The sequence below is a fragment of the Meriones unguiculatus genome, chromosome 16 (assembly GCF_030254825.1).
Source record: "Meriones unguiculatus strain TT.TT164.6M chromosome 16, Bangor_MerUng_6.1, whole genome shotgun sequence".
In the NCBI taxonomy this organism is placed as follows: Eukaryota; Metazoa; Chordata; class Mammalia; order Rodentia; family Muridae; genus Meriones; species Meriones unguiculatus.
The window spans coordinates 3185944-3204760 of record NC_083363.1 but is presented as its reverse complement, the minus strand read 5'-3'; the positions used below and the strand labels follow the sequence as shown (position 1 = coordinate 3204760).

At 57.8% G+C, this 18817-nt stretch overlaps 1 protein-coding gene across 1 annotated transcript in view; it reads right to left on the bottom strand.

Annotated features, from left to right (window-relative positions):
- Window positions 1-10125, bottom strand: part of Itpr3 (inositol 1,4,5-trisphosphate receptor type 3) — a gene marked incomplete in the record, with an annotated part of 59946 nt that extends 49821 nt beyond the window's left edge. Inside the window, 1 exon segment of the mRNA XM_060369139.1 lies at window positions 9724-10125. Within this exon segment, the coding sequence (XP_060225122.1) occupies window positions 9724-9812 (89 nt within the window).
- Window positions 10126-18817: the final 8692 nt, after the last annotated feature.

The following is an 18817-nucleotide window of genomic DNA, read 5'->3' as shown; positions in this document are numbered from 1 at the left end:
AAACCAGAACAATAAATAAATAAACAAATAAATAAATGTATGTCCTAGTGATAATAGGCTGGTGTGTGTGTGTGTGTGTGTGTGTGTGTGCATGCATGAGTGCCCATGGAGCACACCTAACCCCTGGAGCTACAGCTGCAGCCGGTTGCAAGTCTCCCCATTCTCACGCTGAGAACTAAGTTCCGGTCCTCACTCTTAGCCACTGCTGGGCCAGCTCTCCACTCCAGCCACGGCCGTTTTACTTAAACAGTGTCTAGAGGACCCGGGGTACCCCAATACGTCTCTCAGCCACGCTTCCACTCTTCCTGGGCACTATAGCTGAGGCACCCCAAGCCAGGTGACCTGACCTTAAGAGGTGGGAGGGGTGACGCCATTAACAGATAACCAGAAAGCCCTTATCAGATGGGCTGCCAGGAAACTGGGGACCAGAAGCAGGCCTGCAGACACCAGACAGGTAAGTGCTGGTGACAGCTGAGAAAAAATGCCCCCCGACTGCCAGCTGGGCCTGGGTGCCACACACCCCACCCAGCCACAAGCGAAACTCACCAGGTCCAACCACCCACCATCACCAAGGGAGGCGAGCAGGGCCTCGCCCAGCCTGCCTCGGCTGCCAAAGCTAGAACACTGGGCCTGCGCCAGATGGCACCCCTGCCCCTCTCTACCCGGGGAGGGGGCTGCATCTCTGGGTGTGGAACCCCTAGCCCCTCCTAGGCGGGAACCGTGTTTATTAAGATAGCCCGGGCACAGGTACACACCTGCAGTCAGTACCCAAGCTGACTGCCCTCTCAGGTCTCACCCTGCCGTCGGGGACCCTCTGGCCGAGTTCCCACCCTCCACCCTGATTTATTGTCAATTCTTCTCATTTGCTCCGAAGAGCCTCACCCAACCCTGCCCCCTCCACAGGCTGAGCTGGACTCCTCACTCCCATTGGGCAGCCCCGCCCTCAGCTAGCAGCTGACGGCACCCTGGGTAATGTCACGGTGGAAAATCGACCCTCTGATGTGCTGAGGGTCTATAATTTATACATCATTTTTACGACTTTTACGTCCAGTTTTTCTGCTTTATCATTGCACAATACAGGGTGACCAGGCAGGAGACGATGGCAGAGAGAGAGAGAGAGAGAGAGAGAGAGAGAGAGAGCGAGCGAGAGCGCACACGCTTGCAAGCCAGGCTCTATTCATCAACACAGCCCCAGTGCTGTGACCTACCCCCAGGGAGCTCATGCTCACTGTGCTAAATGCCCAGAGGACAGAATCCCCATGTCCACACCTGCCCACAGGCCCCAGCTACACAGAAGCTCTTAAAGACAGGCCCTGTGGCTAGCCTTCCGCCCCGTGGGAAGCACAGGCTTGACTAGTCAATACAGGATGGAGGGGCAGGGGTGCCAGCAGGAGGACCCTAGAAAGGCACGAAGGAAGGCTCCCCGTGAAATGCTCAAGGAGTCTGCACCCCAAGACCCTGGCCTAAGAGAAGAAGGCTGCGTCCCAGGACCTTCTACCAGCTATGGAGAAGGTGTGTGGTCCATTTGTGGAGTGTGGACTTTGAGATCCAGGCGGAAGCCGTGGGAAAGACAGCCGGGTGGGTTTGGAGCTGGCTGGAGATTAGATAAGGAGGAGGAAGGGCTGGAGATAAAAGTAGGGCAGTGACTCAAAGCCTACCCCAACCAGCTCAGCCACCACCCGAAAAGCCTCATGGGGCCGGGGGAAACCCCCCAGAGCCCCTCCCCATCCGCAGTGGACCCTGAAGGAAGAGAGCAATACCAGACACTGCGCACAAGAGAACACAGAGAGGCAGTTCCCAGCTCAGGTGTCCTGACCTCAGCCTGGGGCCCTGGCCGCCCCTGCACAGCCACTGACCCTGGGGAAGGCCACCTCAGCGGTGTGTGTGTGGGGGGGTCTGGGCAGCCCTCTCCAGACATCCAGGGTTGAGCCTGCTGATAGGCTCTGAATGTTGGAAAAGGAACCCGGACCCGTTGGCTAGGGCCTCAGGCTGTCCCGTCCCATCCTATCTGGTCCCACCCAGGCCATGTGCACCAAAAAAGCTTCCCTTTCTTTACCTACGCCTGTCTGCTCCAAGGAGCCACCCGGCAGCATCCGAGGGGCCAGGCACTCTTCGGGACATACAGAATTCAACAGTAGCTCATAGCTCTGGGGCGCCTGGGGATAGAAGGGACGATAAACCCTTCACTCAATGAGGGAAGCAAAGATGGCTGAACTTGGCCCAGCAGCCAGGGTTCCAGCTCTGAGTTCCACCCGCAGGCCTGGGTTTCCCACCCAGGATCAGGTGGGCTATGTGTGTGGCGGAAGAGACATCCATGAGGGCCAAGGAGAAGAGAGACAAGAGGCAGGAGGCAGAGAGAAAACCAAGAAGGGACCGCAGGGCAGACCGGCTCAGCTGCCCACACCTCAGCCCCTAGGCCTCTGGGTTGAGGAGCGACAAGGCAGAGCTGCAGGCCAAGTGCACCCACCCTAGACCTCAGGAGAGGTCTCTGGGAAACTGAGTGAGTGACATGGAGGCCCCACTCCCACCCCAAAGCCAGCCGCTTTGGCGGGAAAGCGAGAGTGGGGAAAGGGCTCTGGTTTGGAGAAAAGGCTTCAGAGGCCAAACACTGACCATGCAGGACCATAAGTCTGAGGTCCAGACACACCAAGGCCACTGGACTATGCATGGGGAATACGGGATGCTATCAGGGCCCAGCATGGTGGGAGCAACTGAGCTTTTCCTTTTGAGACATGGTCTCAAGACCAGCTAGCCCTGGCTGGCCTGGAACTTACAGACATCCACCTGCTTCTGCCTCCCAAACCCTGGGATCAAACACCATATGTAGATGGGTTTGGGTGTCTGTTGTTTTACAGACTGGCCACAAACATCCGAGGGCAGCTAAGGCTGGCCTAGAACTCATAACCTTTCGGCCTGCAGGGGTGCCCGTGATGGCACTCAGGGCTTCACCCTTGCCAGATAAGTGCTCTACCAACCTCGCCCCACCCTCGGCCCCACCTATAGCTCTTTTCCTGGAACGTAGGTGGCCACAGCTGCGAGTGAGGGGCTCAAGGGACAGCAGAGCCTGGAAGCAACTGACGGATCTATGACCACAGCCGTCCATGTCACTATCACCACCTCGAGACACACGGATCCCCCCTTTCCTGCCCCGGGTCACCAAATGTCTGCTATGGACACCTGGAGACCGGCTGTCGCAGAGGCTGGAGAAGGGCCCCTGGCCAGCTGGCTGGAAGGGATTTGCTAATCAAATAGACACCTGCAGCAGCTGGGGCTGAGATTTGTGTTTGCTGCCCCTCGCTCTGCCCACCTGGCAGCTGAAGGCCTCTGCACAAGCAGGCTCCTGCAGCAAATCCCTCTTGTCACCTCAAGAACAAGCCGGGGGGGGGGGCACCCAACCAGCACTCTCCACCAGTCAGGGAGCAACAGCCAACCTCACTTCTGCCCCCACCAATGCCTTTCCCAAAGGCCCTTCAGCCTCCTCTGGTTCAAGTCTTGCTCTGTGACCACAGAGCTGGGAAGCTCAGGTACCGACGATGGGCGCCCAGGCCCTGGGGTAGTCAGCCTAAGAGCTCACATGCACAGGCCCCCACCATCCCAGATGAAGGAGAAGAGACTCTTCTCCTGCCCTCAGGCCTCTGCCCTCCCTGCTCCCCTCCCCCCACCACCCGTACATTCAGGGCAGCCAGAGGGCAAGGCTGGAGATGCACATCAACACAGAGATTCCAGCTGTGTGTACAAGAATATCGAAACCCAGAAACCTGTCCCCAAGCTGAGAGCAGAGGGCTGATGTGTCCCCACCCCCAACCCAAGCCACCACCCATCAGGCCAAGCCAGGGAGGGGACTTGGGGCCAAGAATGTAGGGCAGCGTGGGCAGCAGCAGACTGAAGCAGGATTCTTCGGGGGCAGACTGCTGGACCCAGCCTGAGACCCTGGGATCCTGAGGCCAGGGCTGGGGCTGGTCCTGTGCTCTGCAGACCCCCGACGCCACCCCTCCGGCCACCTCACCCCACAGGGACGTCACACCCACGTGCAGCTACATGGGACTGCCACCACGCCCAACCGAGAGGGCGGAGGCTGTTTCGCTCCCCACCAGGCATGCAGCACACATAACAAATGTGGCGCGAAGTGGGTCAGACCCTCCGTGGCGCGGTCCTGCCTCCATCACCAGACAAAAAGCACAGCGCGGAGCCAGGAGCCGCTGGCAGGCAGGCGGAGAGCAGGCCTTGCCTTTGATCTCCATCCTGATAAGGAAACAGGTGCCCTGACATGTGAGCTTCAGGATGCTCAGAGCAAAATCTGAAGATTCACAGGCCGTGGGGACCGGGGAACTTTCCTGAGTCACAGGAGCCTCCTCCTCGGTGATGGTCTGCTTAGGAGAGAGCAGACGCGTCCCCGAGACAGGACCCGGCTGGGTTTGTCTGTCCATGTTTGTATGTGCTCACAAGACTGGCAGCCTGGGAGGGACATTCTCAGGCCGTGGCAGGGCCGCTACCATGCTGAGCTCTTATTTGAGTTATCTCACATTTTCTCTAGGGAACATGTTTTTGTTTGTTTGTTTGTTTGTTTTATCAGGGAAAGAAGATACACATTTTCAAAACCTGAGTTTGCAGGCGTGGGACTAGCTGAGGCTAAGCCACCGCCTTGGGCTAAAGAACGCAAGCGTTTTACCTCCTTCCAGTGACAGTTAAGACGGGGCAGGTCTGAATTCACCGGGGAACACAGGCAGCTTGGGAGGGACCATCCCTCCTCCTGGAATTACAGGGTCTCCCTGAAGGCTCAAAGGGCCCCAATGAGCTACCATTCTCAGCCGTACAGGATGAACAGACCAGACCGTGGTCCAGAAAACAGTAGCTGGTGCACAGTAGGTGCCTAATGAAGGCTTGCTGACTAACTAAGGCAGGCAAAGCATGCAGCCTTCCTCACAGCCTGCTTCTGACCCAAGCCCAGCGTCCACATCAAGGAAACCAGGCAGGATGGCGCGTGCCTGTGATCCCAACACGGAAAGGCGGGGCAAGAGGACAACCAGGATCTCCAGTCAGCCAGGGCGACGCAGCAAGGCTGACTCAAAAGGCAAGTCTAGCCCAGGAGGGTTCTCATCTGAGCTGCGCTCCTCCGCGGTGCGACCCAGTAAGGGCTTCAGCAGTAATAATAAATATGTAACTAAAACATAATCTCAGGGATCTTGAAAAACTAACTATAATTCGGAGCTGGATGCAGGCTCTGCGGCCGACCCGCGGGCACTGCGCACACCCAGCAAACACTCCGCCACCAAGCTGCGTGCCTGGCTGTCCTGACTCGCTATAGACCAGGCTGGCCTCGAACTCACAGAGATCCAGCTTTCTCTGCCTCCCTGAGGCATGTGCCACCACTGGCCTCTTTTCACTTTCGATTATCAAAGTCAGCCGGGTGGCCCTTGAACTCAATATGTAGCCCAGATAGACCTTGACCTTGCCATCCTCCTGCCTCAGCCTCCTGAGTAGCTGGGAAGACAGACCTGTGCCACCACATCCAGGTGGGAACGAGATTTTGCTTTGTTGGTTTGCTTGTTTGTTTTGGCAAGCCCTTAGCTGATAGCTTTGGCTTTGTTTCTGTCTTTAGATACCCTACATCCAAGGCACACCCAGGTATATCTTGAGCACCTTAGAGGACATGCAGGATGGGGCTGGGGAGATGGCTCAGCAGTTATAGGGACCCAGGCTCAGTTCCCAGCACCCACGTTGGACACCTCATAGACACCTCTAATCCAGCACCTGGGGGTCCCGTGCCCTCTTCTGGCCTTCACAAGTACCTGCACTCACATGCACCACATACACAAGCAGACAAACTCATAATTAACACACACTCATAATTAAACCTTTTTTTTTTTTCCTAGACAGGGTTTACTAGGTAGCCCTGGCTGTCGTGGACCTTGCTCTATAGACCAGGCTGGCCTCAAACTCAGATATCAGCCTCTGCCTCCTTACTGCAGGGACTAAACATGTGCACCACTACAGCCGACATTAAGTCTTTTTTTAAAGAGAGAGAGAATACACAGGGTGCACCAGAGATGTCATTTGTCTGGCGGAGTCCTAGGTTTGATTCCAGCGTGGAGGGCAGAGGAGTTACTCTGAGGAGGCAGAGTTGTGGAAATACTCGGCTAGTGATGGAATAGGAGCCAGCGAGATGATCCTGAGGTCCTGGCCCTCCGACCCTCATCTGGGAACCAGAGGCTTCCCACATTTCCCCTGTACTCCTTAGGGTCTTGGTCTCCAGTAACCCCCCCCCCAAGATACATTAGGTGAGGTCAGAAGAGGGACAGAGACTGCTACAGGAGAAGGCTGAGGCCCTCTTGACCCTGTGTGCTGACTACCCCAGGGTGGGGTGACCCAGGTCCAGAGGTGCTGAGGCCCCCAAAAATGATCCCAGGCTTATTAATGGTAGCAAAGCCTCCCTGACAAATGCCTCTTCAAGATTTAGTTCGCCTACACCCCCTACTCGGTCCCGAGGAGCCTGTGGGCACTGAAGGTCTCCAGGGGACCAGATGGGACCTGACAGGTCCAACCCTGCATTCCCGAGGCCAGCTCACCCTAACCGCTGGCCCGGAGCCACACACCAACCCTCCCCCTCTTCCTCCCAAATCTGCAGCCTCTGCTGCCTCCACCTGGGTGAGGGGCGAGGCCAGCCGTGGCCACGCGGCCCTGCCAGGAACAGGTGTGGGCCTGCTAGATCCACTCTCCAGACCCCTCCCAGCCTCCCAACCCAGTTAATATACAATCTTCACGAGACGGGGACCTTTAATTACCCGAGAGGTTTTCACTGGCTGTCTCCTCAAGCGCCCAGGCCCCAAACCCAGAGCTGCTCCACCTCCCTGCTCAGGCAGACCCCCACGCCCCCACCCCATCCCCACCCCATTCCTAGCTGGCCTGGCCTTCCGCCCACTAAGACTGCCTGTAAGTCTTCAACAAATACATTTGCAGGCTCTAACTGAACATCAGACACTGGGCAGAGACAGGCCCAGGCACTCCGTCACCTCAGCCCCAGGAAAGGCTGCGGGACCAGTTAAGGATGGAGGCAGGCAGGCTTGAGTAACACAAGCAGAGGGCCTCTCCGGGCACGCTTCTGGCTCTGGGGATGTAATTAAAATGCAGTGTTGACTGAGGGTACAGCTCAGGGGCCGGGCACAAACCTGCCTGACAAAGGCACAGTCAACATGCCTGAGACCAGGGTCCCACTCCCAGCACAGCAGAAAAGGAAGCGGAAGCATGCAGACTTTGTTCAGCCTGACAGAGCGTGCAGTCACTTAGAGTCTATACGTCTACCAAGCTTGACCTTTTTTGCCTGCTTCGGTTTTTGTTGATTTTGTTTGTTTTTGTTTTTTTGGAGACAGGCTCTGTAGCCCAGGCTAGCCTTCAGCTCCTTATATAGCTGTCTGTCTTCCAATCCATGCTTCCCTGCCACCACGCTGTGAGGGCTGGGATTACAGACTGCAAGCCACAGAGCGGCGGAGTTTCTAAGGGATGCCGCAGGCTCTGGCATCGGCACCTTCAGCTCCTTTTCATCAGCTCTCAGTGCCAAGAAAGCAGGAAGCCTGGCTCCCCTTGTCCTTCACTGGTCCCCAGCCCGGCGCAGCCTCCGTGATCAGCTCTGAGTCCCTGACTGGCCCCCCGAATGCACCAACTCTGGGCTGATGGGCGGCCCGCACAGCCTGGTTTGCACCAGAAAGCAGTTTGGAAATGTCACAGGAAACAAAACAAAACAGGGTCAATTGTGCCCTGCAAGGTGGGGTCTCAGAGGGTGGGACAGAGTCACTCAGGCAGGCAGGAGTCACAGGAGAGCAAAGGTGAAGGGACTGACAGGGGGCGGTTCCAGGAAACACACCTGAAAAAGGTGAGGCGAGTGCAGATTAAGCTGAGGCCCACACTCTGGGGCCAGGCTGGGAAGGCATTTGTCAATATTTTTCTGGAGGGGTGTGCTGGAAGGGGCACCCTGGGGTCAAGAGCTCACAAATGGCCCTGAGACCCGCCCTGAGCTCCTGGGGCAGGAAGGGCCTGAGAGGGAGACCGGGGAACAGGGAAGCAGAAGCTGAAGCAAGGCCTCTCCTGCAGAGGACCTGGGTTCTTACCCAGCACCCATAAGTTGGCTCACACCCTCCTGTAACCCCAGCCCTAGGGCATCCGATGTCCTCTTCTGGCCTCTCTAGCCACAGAGCACCCACCCACATGGTACACGGACATACATGCTAGCAAAACACTCAATCACAGAAAAGAACTCTTAAAAAGAGAGAGAGAAGGCAGAGGGATTCCCAAACCAGGGAGACTGCCTGGGGATTGGGAAGGAAACCTAGACCCTCAAGATGCTTAGACAACAGCCTCCCTGTGCTCAGCCCTGAGCCAGACACATCAACAGAAGTGACTGTTTTTCTCAAATTCTGCAGAGCTTGGCGGGGGGTGGGGTTCGCACCTTTGGCCCCGCCCCCCACACCCTGTCCCACAGCAGTGTGTGAAGTGCTGACTGGGCAGCTCCCCTGCACAGGCCCTTGGCACTGCCCTGAGCCAGGCCTGCAAAGATGCTGGCCCCGCGGTGGCTCCTCTCGGGGAGGAGAAATCTGGCGGGAGGTATGTGCAGGAACCCTCCCTCTGACCCAGGAGGTGTGTAGGAGCGCCTGGAGGACGCTGGGAGGAACGCTGGAACTCCCGTCTCAGCCTCCTCTGGCACAGAGGCCCTCGCGGTTTCTCCTCCCTACAGGACGCTGAAAATTCCAGCCACCAAAGGGAGAGCGAGCAAGCGAGCCAGGAGCCTCCCACCTGCCGGACTCAAACGACCCAGGGCCAGAGTAGGGCTAACCTCGGACTGAGAATACCCGGGACACTTCCAAAGCCCCCCGGGGAGAGTCACCCTCTGAGTGTTGCTGGAGAGTTGAGACCTTAAAACATAAGCTCCCGCACTGAGAAAGGGGCAAAGGACCCAGACCCTGGCCGGCGCCCCTCCAGCCGTCCAGCAGCGAGGTGCCCAAGGACTGTCCGAAAAAAGATACAGGGGTTCCACCCTCTCTCAGCTGCAGGCTTGGCCCCATCGGAGGCGGGGCTGATCCCCCGCTTCTCCAGCCCAGACCCTGGGGGGTGGCAGCCAGAATTAATTAATGTTTGTAAAGCGCTCTAGAGAACCTGGGACCAAGTACCCAGGGGCGCCAGAGTAGCTGCACAGGAAATTGTCAGGGAGAGGCGGGGGAACGAGGGGGCCAGCTGGCCAAGACCTGGGCTGCGTGGACCGGCAGGGTAAAGAAAACACCTCTATTAAAGAGGGGATGGGTCACAAGGAGAGCAAGATTTTACACTCCCCCCCAAAAAAATTCAAGATGTGGCGATAGAAGTGAGCCGCGCTCCAAGCTGAGCCAACCCTAGCACCCCACCCCCAATCCTAGCCAAGCACACTCAGGCCCCAGCCACCTGCGCCACCCCGGGCCACTTGCAGAGGAAGTCCAAACCCCCCAACCTAAGTGAAGAAAAGGAGTGTTCCAGGAGTGGCGGGCCTCGTGGGCCCAGGCGCCTCCTGGAACTCCCCAGACTACTACCTGAGCAAACAGCGCACTTCCTTTCTCTAAGAGAAGGAGGCCTGAGGCCCCTCGCTTCTGGAGACTGGGCTGTCCAAACCCTCCATCGAGGGGCAGAGGTATCTGGGCATCGGGGGACCGAGCAGCTGGTACCGCGGCCCGATACCCCCCTCTTCGCCCTAGGCTCACTCACCCCAAAGTGCTGATGAAGCCATTGACGGAGCCCTCGGCGTACAGGGACACGATGTCCCCAATGTGAAGAAAGCTGGACATTTCGTTCATTGCTTTGGCCCTCCGGGGCTCGAGGCGGCAAGGGCGCCCAGGAGCGAGCCGCCAGTCTTGGTGCAGGGTACCGAGGCGCGTTGGGCGGAGAGGGGCGCAGTGCCACCTCGCAGCCCGGCGACCGGGACGGTCGGGATGGCCGGGGCGGGCGGGCGGTCACCGGAGCGCAAGGAGGAGCGGTGCGGCCGGGGTCCGGGTGACGACCGATCCGCGTCTCTGCACGCCCGCCCGCAGCCCTGCAGCCCGACCCGGCCCGCGCGTACCTGCAGCCTGGAGGGAGCAGGAAGTCTGGGGCCGCCGCCACACACATGCAAATCCCGCCCGGGAGGCGGGGAGGCCACACCCCGGCCCGCCCCCGCCGCGGCTCCCACGTGCACCCGCGCCCCGGGCTCGGCCTCCTCCACAGGGGCGCGTGTGCGCGCCTGAACCCCCAAAGGCGCCCCGAGCGCCGCCGGAGGACCCCCGGGCTCGAGCGCGCTCCCTAGACGGCCGCCCACCCTCGCGACCCCCGCATCCCTGTCCTGCGGCCCACGCGTGGCGGAGCACGCTGGGAACTTGGCCCCGTCGCCCTGCGGCAACCGCGCCCAGCTGAGAACCGTCTCGCGCCTGGACGCGCGCTCAAGCCCTTAGCGTTGCAAATCAGGATTCGTTTCTCTCAACGTGAAAAGTCTTTTCATTGCACAATAGAAAGTGCTGGGGCTTGGAGGGGAAATGAAGCAATGGGGTGGGTTTGGGTGTGTGTATGTGTGTGTGTGTGTGTGTGTGTGTTTTCTCTTTCTCTCTCCCCGCATTCCTGTGTACAAAGAGATCCAACTTCCGAATCAGTTCAGCCGCTCCCTCTCCAGGAGGAACTGGCTCCGTATCTCCTGGCTCCTTCGGTCTTTCCTTTAAAATAAATAAATGATAGTGGGAGCGGGAGAACACCGCCTCCTCCAGTTAACAGTGCGCCCCAGCGCCCACAGAAACAAGGGACCTGCTGGGCGGCACGCCCGACCCCAGCTCTGGAAGTTCGGCCGCCGCGGCCAAGTTGCCCACTTTCTGTTCTGCGCGGCGCGGCGCGGCGGAGGCTGGGCGTCTGCTTCCCTGCGTTTGGTTTGAACTCCGGCGATAGAGCGCTCGCCCCCTTCACCCCTCCCACCCTGCATTTCCTGAGGGGCGGGAGTGGGGGCGTCCGTCCCCGGGAGAAGAGGAGGAGGAGACTGGAGACAGAAGCAGGAAGAGCCCCGGGAGGGGTGGAGACAGCCGCCAGCAGTGAGACAGCGGCTGACCTGCCCCAGACACGGGGCAGGAGGAGGGAGGAGGGAGAGCGAGGCGCCTCCCCTTTCCTGAGAAGGGGAGGGGAGAGCGGGGGAAGAGGGTGGAGGGTCGGATGTGAGTGAATAAATAAATAAACTTAAAAAACTAAATAAAGAAGCCAGAGGTGGTGGCGCACGCCATTAATCCCAGCGCTCAGGGAGGCAGAGGCAGAGGCAGGAGGATCTCTGTGAGTTCGAGGCCAGCCTGGTCTCTACAGAGTGAGTTCTAGGACAGCCAGAAAACAAAACAGAATTTTGGAACCTAATAGAAACCTTTATTATCTAGCAGTGACAATATTTCACATGAAGGAATCTTACAGTCGGCCAGCAGATCTCACTAGGAGCCAAGCGTTAGCTGTTTCAGGGCCAGGATGACACTGGAAAGAACAGAAAAGCTTCCTGCTCTCTACGTCCCACAACCGGTACACCCAGAGCGTCCTGTAGCTGGACATTCCTGGGGCCACTGGCCAAAGAAAAACAATATTGTCTAGTGACCTCCCCCCACCCCCCGCTAAAAAAAAAAAAAAAAGATGACCACAGCCCAGAGAAGAAACACCAAACAGCCCAGCCACACAACAGGTTTCTGGAAACTGGAGTCTAAACGTAAGACCCAGTATTGTCCCATGTCTGAGAGCCCAGGCTTCTGGGTTCTCAGACTGCAGGACTTGCAAGGGCCAGTCTTCCCTCCTCCTCCTTCCCTGGGGCTCCGTGGGAAAGTATACTTTCACTCCACAAGCATTTGTGGAAATCCCGCTGTGGTGGTTTGCATAAGAATGGCCTCATTCGCTCACCTGTTGAATACTCAGGGCTCCAGGAACTCGGCCACCAGTGGAGCTCTGTGATAGGATTAGAAGGAGTAGGGGCGTGGCCTTGGTGGAGGAAGTCTCTCTCCTGGTGGGTGGGTTTTGTCAGTTCAAAAGCCCAAGCCAAACCCAAACTCTTCCCCCTCTGCCTTTCTCTCTCTCTGGGTCTCTCCCTCTTGGCCCATCTTTCTGTGTCTGTCTCTGTCTGGCTGGCTGGCTGCCTGTGTGTGTGTGTGTGTGTGTGTGTGTGTGTGTGTGTGTGTGTGTGTGTGTGTGTGTGTGTGTCTGCCTATCTCTCTGTCTCTGTCTCTGGCTTCCTCCCTCCTCCCTGCCTATCAGCTCCCTCTCCAGCACGGTGCCTGCTCTGTTTCCCTCCATGGCGACAATGACTAAACCTCTGAACTGTAAGCCAGCCCTCGATTAAATGTTTTCTTTTATAGGAGCTGCCTTGGTCATGGATTCTCTCCCCAGAAGAGTAAGGAAGACACCTACTATGCGCAGGGTCTCTGCTCCTCACCAGTGTCTGACCAAGCCGGCCTGTGTCTCCTCCCCTCAGCCATGAGGCTTGAAAGCCGGAGGTTGTACTCTGGCTTCTCTGACGGCCACTCCAGACTCCCACCTCCCTGCTGCCTGGTCCTTCTTGGGTGAAGATTCCAAAAGATGTCGCCAGGACTCCGTCACTCAGTCACTGTCCTGGAGCCAGGCAGAACTCCCTCCATGTCTCCCTCAACTAGGCAAACTCGGAGGTCAGGAGCACACACACACACCCATCCCACGGCGAGGTCAAAGGGGGGAGACCCACTGCCAGCCTGCTGCACACTGACAGCCTCCAGGAATTCAGGGGAACACCCGGTGCCTGGGCCAGTCACCTGCTCCTGCCGAGCCAGCTCTACCTCCGTCCTGGGTTCTGAGGTGGTGTGTCTTTAAAGAAAACCTCAGCAAGTTTTAAAAAAACTTAAGCACCAGATAGTGGGCTGCAGGGCAGCTGAGTGGTAGGGAGCGCTAACCATTTGAAATCCCAGCCCCTCCCCACGAAAGGAAAAACCCTCTTCACACGAAAACTGGATGGGTTCCCACTATCCCAAGCCATGGCCCTGCAGCTTGAGGCTCTCCAGGGGCTCCTTGCTGCCCACAGACAGGGTCTGCAGAACCCAGCCAGCATGCAGACCCTCACCCCCGACTGTCTCTCCCTCCCCAACCTTGCATCCTCTACAGACACCCAGCTTGCCTTCAGCAAGGAAACCTGCTGTGGCCCAATCCAGGGTCCAGGAATAGGTCTGTGGGTGTGGCTCATTCAACAGCGTGCTCGCGCAGCAGGCAGGAAGCTCTGGGCTCCATTCCCAGCACCTCATCAGTCAGGGGTGGTGCAATCTCAACACACTGGAGGCAGAGGCAGGAGGATCAGAAGTGCCTTGCCTACAGAGGAAGTTCAAGGCCAGCAGAGGCTACCCGAGACGATGCTGTCTTAAGAAAGAGGGGAAAGCCAGGCATGGAGGCGCACGCCTGTGATCCCAGCACTCTGGGAGGCAGAGGAGGTGGATCGATGTGAGTTCGAGGCCAGCCTGTTCTACAAAATGAGTCCAGGACACCCAAGGCTACACAGAGAAACCCTGTCTGAAAGGAAGGAAGGATGGAAGGACGGAAGGACAGAAGGACTGAAGAAAAGCCAGATTCCAGGAAAGCCATGTGGCACACCTCTCCTTAACCCCAGCATTCCTGAGGAAATGCAAGGGTGACTGAGCTCCAGGCCAGCCTGGGCTGTGCAGTAAAGACCCTGTCTCAAAAATATCAGTTCCTACTGGGCATGGTGGTACATATCCTTAACCCCAGCATTTGAGAGGCAGGGGGACCTCTGTGAGTTCAAAACCAGCCTGGTGTACCAGGTGAGCTCCTGACCAACCAGGACCACATAGTATGATCCAGTCTCAAAAAACAGACAGCCGGCTGTGGTGGTGCACGCCTGTAATCCCAGCACTCAGGGAGGCGGAGGCAGGTGGAGCTCTGCGAGTTCAAGGCCAGCCTGGTCTACAAAATGAATCCAGGACAGGCAGGACTACACAGAGAAACCCTACCTCAAAAAACCAAAACAAACCAACCAAACAAAAAGGACAAAGACAGCAGGAAAGAACACAAATTAACCCAGAAGCCAGGGTCTAGACGCCTCAGTTGTGGGGGAAACTTCAGGAGATGCCCTGAAGGAGTGGGGGAGGAGCACGGTGGCCCACCTCTTCCGAGCGGCCAGAGTGGCCATCAGGCTGGGACCAACTTCCTGAGAGAGAGGTTGCCACTCCCAACAGAGCAGCCTAGCCCAGGGCCTCTCCTCCGTGACTATCTCCCAGCATCCGATGGTCCCAACTCCAGGGAAAGCAAGCAGAGGCGACGGGTGATGCTGCCAGGAAATGCCAACTAGGATCCCCAGAAGCCAGACCTTTGTACTGAGGATCAAGCCCAAGCCCTCCCGCATGCCAGGCAAATGCTCTACCACGTGCTACACCCTAGCCATCTTTTTAAACTTTATACCCTGAGGACAGGGTCTTTGTTGTGTTGCCCGAGGCTAGCCCTCAACCGGTGGTCGCACGGGCAGACCTTGAACTCCAGATCCTCTCCCGTCAGCTCTGGAGCCGCTGCAGCTACAGGCCTACCTTAGCAGGCCCGGCAATTTCACACCTTCCTTCCTTTTCTGTCTTTTTAATTTCAGACAATGCAGAGCTCCAGCCAGAAGAATGAAAATGTTCAGACAGCACAGCAAAGTGCCCGAAGGCAGCCCCTTCCATGATGCCCACTCAGGCTGAGGAGGCCGGGAGGGGCCTTCTCCCTGAGGAGAGCAGTCTGGAACCCAGGTTTCCTGCACCACTGTCCCCTCTCAACGCACCCCCCCCCCAGAGCCGACCCGGCTCTGTTGTGTGGTGTTGGGAAAAGTGCAGAACTGTCTGCAGGTCCTCCCGGTAAACAGGTTTCTTGCCACCACCCAGGTGCTAGCACAGCCTGGCCTGGCCCTCACGGACCCTCAGATTGCAACTGGAAAGGCTAAGGATGCCCCACCACCACCCGCTCACATCTCATGGTTTGGGATGACCAACAGTTCTTGAGGGGTCTCCTCTGTCCTTACTTCCATAGGACAGCAGGAGTGGGGAGGAACCTGGAGGGGGCGGGACCGGGGTGAAACCAGGAATGGGCGGGACCCAGCCAGGCCTGACCCAGTGTGGCAGCCACCAGCTGGGTCACCCCTGTGGGTGTGGTGCCAGTCCAGGCCCACTGGGTTCCCAGAGAATTCCTTCCCGATGCCATCAGCTCCCTGGCTGGGCACCCCACCCACAGCGGCAGGGGAGCGTGTTCGGGATGCCCAGGAGCCTTCCTTGTTCAGGACACTTTTGCTCACGCCCTTACCCAGGAAGCCCAGACTCAGAGTCTGGGGAAGCCGGAGGCTGAGAAAGTGCTTGCCTTTTCTTTACCCCACGCCCTCACTGAGGTATCTGCTTATTCCGGACGTCGTGTGACCACATACACCGCACGAGAGGAACTGACTAGGAGACCAGCCAGAAGACTGGACCACAGGCCGTGGGTTCCAGCAACAGAGGAGATAAAAGAGACCAAGGACTGGGACTCGCTGCTGGTCACAGAAGAGAGCCCCTCCCCCTGCCTCCAAAGGGCCTTCCTACAGTACAGACTCTGGTTCTGGAGTCCCCAGGCCAGATGGCCTCTCCTCCAGGCCTTTCCTGACAATGCCTGACCTGGAAGTTTCCCATGCTGGGCCCATCTCAATCACAGTGAAAGCCGAGCCTGGAGGCCGAGCCTGGGAATCTCCAGCCGCTCACTGATGCAAAGAAAAGCCTGTTCCATGCCTTAGCATACTGGGAACACAATTCCGTGTCACCAGGCAGATACCAGCACAGTCCAGCTACACATGCCCAGGAGTGATTCAAGGGAGGCTGGGACAGGCCTGCAGAGGCAGGACAAGGTGAAGGAGTAATCAGGACGGTGAGGTGCCCTGGAGCTGGCCGCTGAAAGGGCTACCCCTCCTCCCTAGGAGGACGCTCCAAGAGGCAGGCCCAGCTACTGCCGACCCGGGTGTGGCTGAGGGAGAACAAACACCCCCACATTTTTCTCTTCCAGCTCTCCAGTCTCTCACCAGGGCCTCCCCCTAAAACTGCAGGCAGCCAAAGGGGAGCTGGGTAATGCAGGCCCCATAGGACAGCCCCCTGGGCAGGAGGGAGAGAGAGAGGGAGAGAGGGCAGAGCAAGCCCACAGGTCTGGGCTGTGGGTCTGGGGGGCCAGATCGGAACATCTGGTGGACGGACATGATTGTTCCGCACGGCTGGGCTGTCAGTCTGCACTTTCTCAGTCGGGTGTGGTGGCACACACCTACAATTAAAGCAGAGGAAAGCAGAGGGAGCACAGGTGGAGGCCCAGCCTCGGCAAAACACCAAGACCCTGTGTCAGAGAGACAGTGAGAGGGCTGACCAGAGGGCTCCCCAAGCCTGCCTACCCAAGTCCTCCCACCGTCCACCCCCCAGAACCTGCGCGGCCGGAAGAGAGCAGCCGACCCTGTGGGTCACATCACGCCATGACACACTCACGCTCTCACACATACACAAGCAAAATCAGCTACTTAATTACAGGCCAGGGCTCAAAAAAAAATAAAAAATAAAAAAATCAGAACCAGAAGAAAAAGGGGGAAATCAAGGAGCCCGGGTGGTGGCTCAGAGGGGAAAGCGTTTGCTAAGCTCCAGCGTCCACAGAAAGCTAGGATGTGAGTCTGTGTCACCTCCTTGGGGCTGACCAGCGGGTGGCTTGGCCAGGCAGCCTAGCCGATCACCGAACCCGAACGGTGCTGTGTCCAGGTGGGAATTGCCCGAGGAAGACACCTGACATCAGCCTCTCACACGCACACAAATACACACAAACACAGAGATACACGCCTGCATGCACGAACACAAAACCACAAACACACACACACACACACAAACACACACAATTGTTTTTTGTTTTTTTTTTAAATGCAGCCTGGCCGTGGAATTTGGGTTGTATGGACGACCCAGGATGGGGCAGGACATTTTATCTAGATGTCCACAAAGCAGACCCAAATCGCCTTGATCTTGAGTAATGTGTGGGGACACGCTTCCCACGTTCAGAGACTGAGGGAGCTGTCCGTGCTTCAGCGAGGTGTCTGAGGGGGGGTGGGGGTAGCTGCAGTGTGGTCACCCTCAGCCTCACACCCAGACAGGCTTGGCGGGAGCTGCCGGGGGAGGCGTGTACACGGCCACCTGCAGGTGCGTCTGCTTGTGCCTGAAGCCACGGGGAGTTGGAATACAGGGATCCTGGGCCTTGGAAGTTTGTGGTGAGGGAAAGCTACCTGGAAGGCTGCCCAGGCCGTGGTCAGGCAGGAGCAGGCCTTGATCGGCAGGAGGCGAAACCCTGGCGCCAAGTCTACCTGGGACTGGCTCTGGCCTCCAGCCGCACCCACACCTACCTTGGCAGGAAGGAAGCGTTCGAGCCAGCCTTGCCCAGACTGCCTGGCCTGGCCTGAAAACTGTTAAAACACACATGGCCGCCCACTCCACAGCTCCCACAGGGCCGCTCCCACACCCAGATGGCTGGCCTGCTTCTAGAGCCTCCGTAACTAGGGGGTCATGAGGAGGGTGTGCCATGCCCTCCTCAGGGGGCAGGAACGGGTCACGGCCCAGGCGCTCTGAGTGGAGAGGGAGAGAAAGGCCCGCTGTTTGTCCAGGAGCTGGGCAGACACTGGGGCCCTTGTCCTGGGTCAGTCGGGGAGGCCTCCTCCGGCCAGATGGAGAGCAGCCGGCCTCTTCCTCCTACACCCCTTTCCAGCTCCTGTCTGTGAGAGGACGGAGGAGCGTTCCCTGCAAAGCCTGGTGAAGCGCAGCCCCAACCCCAGCCAGACACCAGGCGCTGGGACGCCTAGCCCCAGGCCGCCTTGCCAGACCTCAGGCCTGCGGAGCTGGGGAACCCTTCTCTGTGAGGGGCTCTCCGGCTTCAGAAAGCAACCCCAGCTTTAGAATGTGGGGCCAAAAGCCTGGTTAGGGGGCTGAAATGTGTGCTGGCTGCTCAGGGAAATGCCAGGGCGCAGGGAGATCCTGAGGGCGCACGCCCCTCCCTCCTGGAATTGGGGTTCTGGTGCAGATCCGGGTCACTCCCCTAAATTACATGCACGTTGGCTGCGTGCTGTGGAAGTGTGGGTGTGACGCAGAATGGAGCTCCCAGAGAGGCCGGGGCCATAGTGGATGGGCAGGGAGGAGCCGAGGCTTTACCTGGCAAGCCGGACACAGCAAAGACTGGGCAAAGATCCTGAAACAGGGAGGCGTGAAGAAGGGAGGGGCGCCAGAAAGGAGACAGCACTGCAGACACAGCAGTCAGTAGAGCTGAGAGAGGCTCCATGGGTCAGGCAGGGCTTGGGGGTCGGGGAGGAGGCCCAGCAGTTAAAACCACTGACTGCCCCTGAGAGGACAAAATTGGGTTCCCAGCGTTGTAACTCCAGTTCCAGGAAGATCTGACGCCGTCTTCTGGCCTCTGTGTATACTGCATGCTCATGGTACACAGCCGTACATTCAAGCAAACACTCATAAAATAAACATAATTTTGATGGTTTTGTTTTGTTTTTTTTTTTTTTTTTTTGAGATGGGGTCTCACTATGTAAGCAGCTAGCTTTCCTGAAACTCATTATGTAGACCAGGCTGGCCTCAAGCCCACTGATATCGGTCTGCCTCTGCCTCTGGAGTCCTAGGATTAAAGGTGTGTGCTATAATGCCTGGCTAAGATTTTGTTTTCCAAAATAAATAAATAAATAGGTTTTGGTTTTGTTGTGGTTGAGACAGACCTATGTAGCCCAGGCTTGCCTCAGCCTCAAACTTACTATTTAGCTAAGGATGACCCGAACCTTCTAAGCCTC